The sequence below is a fragment of the Orbicella faveolata genome, unplaced genomic scaffold (genome assembly GCF_042242905.1).
Source record: "Orbicella faveolata isolate gen_17 unplaced genomic scaffold, um_ofav_v1 contig_27, whole genome shotgun sequence".
Taxonomy (NCBI): domain Eukaryota; kingdom Metazoa; phylum Cnidaria; class Anthozoa; order Scleractinia; family Merulinidae; genus Orbicella; species Orbicella faveolata.
The window spans coordinates 9,758,266-9,767,500 of record NW_028301555.1 but is presented as its reverse complement, the minus strand read 5'-3'; the positions used below and the strand labels follow the sequence as shown (position 1 = coordinate 9,767,500).

General features: G+C 36.9%; 2 protein-coding genes across 3 annotated transcripts in view; both read right to left on the bottom strand.

Annotated features, from left to right (window-relative positions):
* The window catches only part of LOC110048029 (MAGUK p55 subfamily member 4-like), a 16,174-nt gene extending 15,395 nt beyond the window's left edge, over positions 1-779 (bottom strand). Inside the window, exons 1-2 of one of the 2 annotated variants that reach the window (XM_020753790.2) lie at positions 596-779; positions 127-245 (exon numbers count right to left, since the gene is read on the bottom strand). In XM_020753790.2, coding sequence (XP_020609449.1) covers positions 127-245; positions 596-632 — 156 coding nt within the window. In that variant the 5' untranslated portion in view covers positions 633-779. The remainder of the gene's footprint in view (positions 1-126; positions 246-595) is intronic. The other variant, XM_020753789.2, reaches the window with a different exon arrangement.
* A 4,461-nt stretch (positions 780-5,240) lies between these two features.
* Positions 5,241-8,758, bottom strand: LOC110048036 (ribosome biogenesis protein SLX9 homolog). Its single transcript, XM_020753802.2, has 5 exons — positions 8,609-8,758; positions 8,371-8,518; positions 8,094-8,247; positions 6,422-6,487; positions 5,241-5,423 (listed from the first exon to the last, which is right to left on the bottom strand). The coding sequence occupies exons 1-5, from the start codon at positions 8,699-8,701 to the stop codon at positions 5,300-5,302; spliced, it is 585 nt and encodes a 194-aa protein (XP_020609461.1). The 5' UTR covers positions 8,702-8,758; the 3' UTR covers positions 5,241-5,299.
* Between the last annotated feature and the right edge of the window lie 477 nt (positions 8,759-9,235).

The window sequence follows — 9,235 nt, the reverse complement described above, 5'->3', positions numbered from 1 at the left end:
GCCCATTGGGTCTAAACCTTTACAATTTTTTCTTGATAATAACAGGAAATTATACCTGCGACCAGAAGCAGAGCATGTATGAGTTACATGAGTACATTCCTCCACACGCCACTTGTTTTTCCTTACCTTGAGAAGTTTTCGAAAGTCTTCACTATGGAAGTAGTTGCAGAAGAATTGGTTATCATTTTCACGTCTATCAAGTTTATGACGAATCTGTTCAAGGCAAGTCAAAAGCCTTTGGAAAGCTAAAAGAATACATAAATACTGATTAATTTTGTCTGATGTTCAGTACTAATAGCATAAAATGATAGTTTTAAGGAGAAATGTGACTGATGAAGTTCAGTTTAAGGTTGAACCTAAAACCTAAGGCTCTGTTGATTGTTGAAAATTGCAAGACATCCTTCCAGACATTCTCAATACAGTTTAACTTTGTTCACATTATGAACTACAAATAAATGTGTAAACTTTAAAACGGGACATCTAAATGAAACTACGGAACAGGTTAAAATTAAATCAAAGAACTAATCTGGAGAGTTAGTTTATACAAATGAACATCCCGTGGCATTCACACAAGATAAACCGAAAATGTACTTACACGGGTCGCCATGATTAGTATTTTCAATGTTCGACATTGCAAAGAATTCTAACCCTTCCCAATCGCTTTACAGCATAACTCGATAAACTGCATTAAGAACCACAAATATATGTAGGCCAACCTCGGGCGAGTGCAAACCTGGCAAACGCGTAGTTCAAAGTAGAACAAACTGAAAATCTAATTTATTCTAATTCCTACCATGCTTAAGTCGCTTAAACAAACAGCAAAAGTAAACATTTGTCAGCGCATAATAGCAAACGGTTCAATACCCTGACAGCACATAATTAGGAGTTTGTCGACTTTGTCAAGTACAGTTGAACGAAAGATAAGCAAATGCACCAACTTCTAAAATTGTTGTACAAAATACGAAGGTAAGTAATTAAACTTTGGCGTATAACTGAAGGTATTTAACCATTTCATTCTTATTTTTATTATATTGTGAGATATAGAAGGTGCCGAGGTATAAAGCTTATACAGAAAAAGAGATTCTCGACACACCTGTCTGTTGAGGTCTTCAAACGTTTTTCAATGTTGATCGTCAACAAGGCACAAAAAGCGCAGAAAGGACTCATTGTGAAAACAAAAGTAGTTTAAGTAGATTTTCCTTGTCGTAAATACCCAAATACAGTTGATCGAAGGTTAGAGTTTCCTTCGCATTTGTAGACTCGAAGGAAAGGAAGCTTCAGTCAGCCGAGATCAAAATCTACAAGGCTCTACTTCCCAGTTCTTCCTCCAAAAATCAATTGCGCAAAAACCGCGGGAACAAGACGTCACCGCGCGACTAGCCTGCTTGAAAAAGGCGGGACTCTGTCTCTCAGTTTTTATACGTTTTGATCATTTTGCACTGGAGGCAATAACGAATTTGAAAATTAAAGAAAGAGGGATGTATGTTCTATTGATCCCAGACATCTGTTGAAATGGCTTTCTTTTCAGGTCGTTGCACGTAGGGAGGTACCAATCACGCATCGCGCTGAATTTTTCTATTTTTTAGTAGCAGTATTTTGAATCCTAGTGCTAGCTTGAAACCTGAGTTTTAGTCTCATCTCCTTAGCTTTTATTACTTCTGTATTTTCGACATTAAATGTATATTTTAGACTTTTATTTTTTAAAGGACCCCCTGAAAATCACCTCTATGTAATTGGGGGCCCCCTCTTAAAATATTAATTTATTATTATAATTATTATATTATTAGTTTTTCATCTGCAATCATTTTCAATAAACCCCGACTGCTCAAACCTAATATAAATTAAACATGTCATTTTGAGCAGAAAATACTTTTCTTCAGTAGTGTGCCAAGGTCCATGTTAACAGCAGTTTCAAAATATCATGAACAGGATCCTCAAACCACAAAGTCAAAATGGTCATGCATAAGTCATGAATACATGAAGAGACATTTTCCATATACATGACAATCTTTTACTGCTGTTTTAAACATAACAAATGAGCATAGTTATTTGTGTCTAAGAAACACCCATTATCCCAAGTGTGATCCTTTTTTCCAAATGTTACCCAGTTTTCTAAGTGTGACCCATTTTTTTTTCAAAGTATAGCCCATTTTCACAGGTTTGACTCTTTTTGCAAGTATGATCCACTTTTCCCAGCGTGATACCCATTTTTCCATAAGTGACCCATTTTTACAAGTATGGCCCTTTCTTAAAAGTGTGACCCATTTTTCCAAGTTTTCTGGCCCCTTTGTCCAAGTGTCACCTGTTTTTCTTAGTGTGACCTCTTTTCCAAGTGTGAGCCCCTTTTTTCAATAAGTGACCCTCTTTTACGATAAATGACACATTTTAGTGTGACCCAGTTTTACACATTTGACCCTTTTTTCCAACTGTAACCCATTTTTCCAAATGAGACACATTTTTCTAAGTGAGACCCATTTTTACAGGTTTGACTCTTTGCAAGTATGATCCACTTTTCCCAGTGTGATCCCTGTTTTTCCATAAGTGACCCATTTTTACAAGTGTGGCCCTTTCTTGAAAGTGCGACCCATTTTTCCAAGTGTTCTGGCCCCTTTATACAAGTGTCACCCGTTTTACTTAGTGTGACCTCTCTTCCAAGTGCGAGCCCCCTTTTTCAATAAGTGACCCCCATTTACACATTTGACCCTTTTTTCCAAGTGCGACCCATTTCTCCAAATGAGACCCATTTTTCTAAGTGTGACCCATTTTCCCAAGAGTGATCATATTAAGTGTGAACCATTTTTACAGATGTGACACTTTTTTCCAAGTGAAACCCATTTTTTCAAGTGTGACCCATTTTTTCAAGTGTGACCCATTCTAACAGGTGAGACCCATTTTAACAAGTGTGACCCATTTTTACAAGTGTGACCCATTTTTGAGTTATTTTTTTTTACAAAAAAATACCTCTTAGTCGGCGCGTCGAGTATGTTACGGGTCAATGGGTGAGTGAGTGAGTGAGTGAGTGAGAGATGTATGTATGTCACACCAATCAGATTGGATCTACTATAAACAGCCAATCAAATTTCTTGTTGTAAAGGTAAATGGTATGTGAGAAGATCTGATCCCGATAAAGTTCAGAACGGCCGTATTCATTCTTCTATAAAAGAGGAGGAAGTATTCATATATTGGGTTTACTTCGACATTTTCTGTGGGTTCCGTTAGGCTGAGGATTTTAGTTAAGTGACCCATTTTTACAAGTGCGGCCCTTTCTTGAAAGTGCGACCCATTTTTCCAAGTGTTCTGGCCCCTTTATACAAGTGTCACCCGTTTTACTTAGTGTGACCTCTCTTCCAAGTGCGAGCCCCCTTTTTCAATAAGTGACCCCCATTTACACATTTGACCCTTTTTTCCAAGTGCGACCCATTTCTCCAAATGAGACCCATTTTTCTAAGTGTGACCCATTTTCACAGATGTGACACTTTTTTCCAAGTGAAACCCATTTTTTCAAGTGTGACCCATTTTTTCAAGTTCTTCTATAAAAGAGGAGGAAGTATTCATATATTGGGTTTACTTTGACATTTTCTGTGGGTTAGGCTGAGGATTTTAGTTAAGTGACCCATTTTTACAAGTGTGGCCCTTTCTTGCAGAAGTTTAATAGTTTTATTTGATGACATTCATTTCAGTCCGATATTTTTTAAGGTAAAAAGTATGAAAACTGTTCAAATGTTCTTTGAAGACTGCACGGCACCAAGTTAAAGTGCAATTTAATTAAATCAGACTTTCAATGTGTCAGAGATTTTTTTCTCTTTCTTTCTATTTTCGGTGAAGTTGTGTTGTGTTGTGTGAAAAGGTAAACTTACGTCTCATATAAAATGCGAAAAAGTCCCTAAATTAACTTGAGTATTTTTGAGCCAAAATTCCTCTTGGGGGTTGGAAGGGTTATGTGATCGGTGAGTGAGGGAGTTATGCATGTGTGCGTGTCACACCGGGTTGTATCAAAGAACGAATCAAATTGCCTGTTAGAAAATAAGATGGTATCTACATTAATCTGGAGACATGTCAGATTACTGTAGTTTGTTCAGTCAAACATTTTATGGCTTACTATTTAGCTATCTTACCATGACCGATGTAACATCGCAACCAAAGAAAAAATGTCAATTAACCAAATCATTACTGTACCATGAATGCTCCTATCTCCGACACTTCACGCAAAAAAATAACTCTTGCACGCCTTGCGTGCCTATGTTTACAAGAAGGACCCATTTTTACAAGTGGGACCCGTTTTAAAACAGACTTTTGAGGTCAGTAGTATTTTATTTTAAAGGAGCTTCAGTAAAAGCCAGGAAACAGTTGATGGTGGACAATAAGGTGGTACATGACATGATTTTTTCAGCACTTCTTTGTTACCTCTTGTTTTTAGTTGATGCTACAATAATGGTAACAAACAAATGCCCAATCACTGATAAACAAGCTATGGCATTTTTTGTGACACAAAAGGCTGCCATAGCAATAGTATAAGCCATTGAAAACACCCTTAATTTCAGCCTTGTGGGCTTATTTCAGGTGACCCCAGAAAATTTAAGACTGATTCTCTTAATCCCCTCCACACTAACCCACAGGGGAAGCACCAAAGAGGGAGAGTCTGACTCCATTACACCTGGAGGCACACACGAATGGCAGAGTTGGAAGAGAAACAGCTTAAGTGGCATGAGGCAAAAAGTGTTGCACAAAACTTAATAGGGTAAGGTGACCAGCGCTTGTTGAAGACCTACTACAATTGACAAAGTTTTGGACTTAAAATTAAGGTGTTGCCACAGGCTGCTATCCTTGTTTCCAATGGTAACAATACTGTTGCCTGCAACTTTGTGCACTTTGCTGCCATTGACATCAAAGGCTGACAACTTGCCACTGGAAACAGAGCCAGTTGCCCGTGACAACAACACAAGTTGAATTTCAAAACCTGGTCACCAAACTTTCATCGCACCTTACTCAACTGATAATCATAGTATGTTCCATCAGGAATAAAGAGGACAAAGTAAGTAAGAAATCCACTTCAACAATTTTAACACTTACTGAAAAGTTAATCTTGACATGTACTGATTACATTCTTCAAAAATAAACAAATGACCTGACCATAACCTAACCTAACCCTAAACCCCAAACCCACAAATAACTCTTAAGCAGTTGCCATGGTAACTTGAACTTCAAGAAATTTAGGATAACTTGTTTACAAATGATATACATTATTATACATGTTTAGAGACTGTCAATTTTATTAACTGCAATTTCTAAATTCCTTACATTAAGTCACATTTTCAAGTTCTTTTTGGACAGCATTTTTAATATGCTCAGAAATGGCTCCAAGTGGGTTGGCTTTAAACGCAGGGTGTTTTAGAACTTGCTGGAAATGTGCAATTTCACTGGCTCTGTAAAAGAACATGGAGACAAAAAGGTTAATCAAGGTCTTTTCACAAGGTGGGCAACTGTTTACTCATCCTTGTAGACACCCAACTTGCTGTTATAGACATGACAGTAACTATGGAAAGCGGCAGAAAATAATTCCCACTATTACCATTGTTATTAAATTACTGAACATGTTGTAAAACATGTACCCCCAGCAGCTTTTCTTGTCTTTTACCAGCGTAACAGTCTCTGAGTTCCAAATCTCAGGTTGTAAGCTGAACCCATAGGAAAATAAGCTATTCACAATCTTTAAGGGTTTGTATGAGAATTCACACCTAAAAGATCTTGCCATAACCTAGGTTAAAGTAGATCAATAAAATGAAATTAGTTTTCTGATTTTCTGTGTCTTGTTGTCTGTCTGGATCCCAGTGGTGTTGTTTCAGTTTTTGACCAGACTAGAGGACTCGCATGAAAGACGTGGCTCCCTCTTTAAATATTGGAATTTATTCATTTATTTTATTTCTTGTCCTGATCCTGTCACAGTCTCTTTAATGTCAAACAACAGCACCAGGACAATGGATCAAATCAAGCTGGGAAAAGTAAGTGTTATCAATCTCACTCTTAAGCTTTGGTTAATAACACTAAGACCTTTTTGTTTCCAAATCTGATGTCCTATAAATTCTTCTTGGGCTACCTCTGGATTTTTCCTTACTTTCTACCTCTACATTACCCACTATGTTCTGCATTTTGTAGTGGAAATGAGCAAAAACACATACACACTTTCAAGCTACACGGTAGCACCCAACACATGGCAAACGTTGCAAATTATCTGCAGCTCAAAGAATAAAGATTGAAACTTCAATGTAAAAGAATATGACTTGTATTATTGGCATTCTAAGTTATACAGAACCCTCATGTATGTACTTGGCTGTGTGTCTAGGCTTCAAAACTGCTCTTAAACATCAAACAACACAACATAAATATATATAAACTTGATACAGTGTAATTATAAAGGACTTACTGCAGAGCTTGCCGGGCTTTTTTACTCATTTTACTTTTCTTGCTTGCTGTTTTTTCATTTCCATTACTGCAGGGTAATTCAATATTATAGACATTTTAAATTAAGGTTTTCATGTCTGTCCAAATAATACCAGTTATTTATAAAGGTCCTAACTATAGAGATGAAAAATCTTTCTCTATAGACTCAACAGGTACTATGTTGCCTCACAAAGCAAGGTTTGTCATTTTTCAAAGTTCTGTATGGAGTTTCTAGCAACTCTTCTCTTGCCTTCATCTATTTATTGTTACATTTTCAAGGAGATGGGGGAGGAAGGAATGATGATATTTGACACACAGTCAAATCAGATTGTTCTCTGATAACCTCTAATTAAAGGTACTTGTCATATCTACCTGGTATTTCATGTTCCTCTTTTGAGATAATATAAAAAGATATTTTAAAAAATACAGACAAAAAACAGATGTCAACTAAACATACAAGACTGTAAATATGGACAATAATCAAATAATAATGAAGACCATCACCAGAATAACAAGACTTCTATGGACCTACAAGATACATTTCTGATTTATGGATAGTAATGAGTAATAGTAATTGGACCAGGTGGAGTATATCACAGGGAGTAATCATGTAAGTAATTTCAAAATCGGACGAGTGCATAGCATGAGTGCCGCTTTGACATTGTGAGCAGGATTACTCCCTGAATTATATGACACGAGGCCCAATTAACAAAATTTCGAAATTAAAAAAGTCTTTTGAGAACTTCTTTTAAGCAAAAAAGTGAGTAGCGCTTTCCATAACTGTAATTGACCTGTGAACAGGGTTCCAGGTAAGTTTTAAAGGTTGGGTGCCAAAAAGGAATTCTAACGGGTCAATTTCCAATGCTCCCACCAAATCACTATAATTTTTCTACTAATTTATCGGGTCGTGTAGCTGATCTTGTCAGGTTTTTGACCCAAGACCCCTCACTTATCTGGAACACTGCCTGTGAATGGTGAAGGTATCCAATTACAGGTACCCAATTACAACTTGTTGAAACTGAACACTTGTAATTGGACACCCACCTAATCATGCGCCAATTATGTGACAAATAAGTGTAAGGATAACCAATCACAATCAAGAAGTTTGTTATAGATACAACGATAATGCTGATGATGATGATTATTATTATTAAAAACAATTATTGGATGAGGTCTTGGTGATATCCAGAATAATCAAGTTCCAGGTAGGAGTTATAACCCTTACCAAGACCTTGATTATTCTGGATATCACAAAAACTGAAACTAACAATTCTTTTATTATACAATGAACAAAAAAAAAAATCAAAGTCATGTTTTTGCTTCTTCACTGACAGCAAGCAACACAAAGCATGCAAACTTGACATGATTAACCTTAGAAATTATGCACCGCGGTCATACATGACATGATTGCCCATGACCTTGAATGTCCTTGACGAGATTATTGTATAATCTGCAGCTACATGACGTCACAGGTGCTGATTTTGAAACTTCACAGTACACTTTTGGCCAATCAGAAAAGAGATAGTGAGTTCAATGTATAATAATTATTTAGACAGGATTGAGAACAAAGCAGGAGCACAACTAGAGTTACCCGTCATCCTAAAACATCAGTTTATTATAACTCCATTCTGTTTCTGGAAATCTTAAAACCTTACCTATTATTTGAGCTTTTTGAACCTCTAATAAGTTCTGGTACATTAATAGTAGGAAGAGCTGATAATAGTGGTTCCATGTCCCCAACAACAACTGTCTTGGACCTTTCGTTTGCTTTTTTGCTTCTTTCTTCTACACGTCTGGCAGCATTTAGCTCTATGCGGAACAAAGGGAAACAAGCATGCCATGTGTTCACCATTCTGATATTCAAAAGAAGATCAAAGAGAAATGTAAAGAAAGCTTTTAAAACTACTACTACTTTTAATAAATAAGACCCACTTTGTAAAAATCGCTCATGCCTTTCCTTTCTCTTGTCCTTTTTATTCACTTGAAGCTTCTGAACTTCTTTAACATCTGTAGTCTCAGAACTAATGGATTTGCTTGGATTAAACAGTCCATCAATGGGAAATATAGCTGGAAGAGTAGACTGTCAACGAAAAATAATTAAGCTTTTATTTTAGATTTGTAATAATGTTTCAGAACCAATCATTAACGTGTGCACGGATGATTTATCTACCTCATTTGGCATCAGAGTATCAGTCTTATCTTTTTCGTTGGGTTTTACAGCCGGGAGATGGAACTTGCGACGGTTTCGCCGTACCTTCGCCATTTTGTTTTCGACCTCGACCCCAGACTCTCTCTCTTTTTTGCGCAACCTCAATCCCAGGCTTTCCGCTTTGCCTTCCTTGTCAGGAGAGAGAGCCTGAGATGATGATGGAGGGAAGGTTTAGGAAGTCCAAAAAATAAGGGGAGAGGGGGAAAGGAGGGAATGGGAAGAAGCAACACAGAGAGCGAGAAGGAGAATATAATTTTCTTAAAGTTAGTTAACTGGTTTTTTTTAGATATCTATTTCCTTCTTCTTCCCTTTATTTTCGGCGTTCAAAACGGAAAACATTTGTGCCCAGAGGTCCCCAGAAAGGCAGTTTTATTTCACAAAGTTGACGTTGTTTGAACAGTTTTGAAGAAGAAAGAAAAAAAATTAGGCATAAGTTTTGATTTAAAAACCGCTTCATCGTTTTCACCATCGTGATTTTTCCAGAAATCACTACCTAGAAGGGTATCGTTTTCACAATGGTGATTTTTCTATGAACTGAGGTGGTCTTATCTTATGCATAATTATGGTTTAACAGGGATCTTAAGGCCC

Excerpts from the sequence above, each read along its gene's own strand:
- LOC110048036 (XM_020753802.2), bottom strand. The coding sequence starts at position 8,701 with ATGGCGAAGGTACGGCGAAACCGTCGCAAGTTCCATCTCCCGGCTGTA. Across the intron at positions 8,248-8,370 it reads GCATGAGCGATTTTTACAAA|AGCTAAATGCTGCCAGACGT; the intron begins GTGGGTCTTATT and ends TGTTCCGCATAG. Across the intron at positions 6,488-8,093 it reads TCAAAAAGCTCAAATAATAG|TAATGGAAATGAAAAAACAG; the intron begins GTAAGGTTTTAA and ends ATTACCCTGCAG.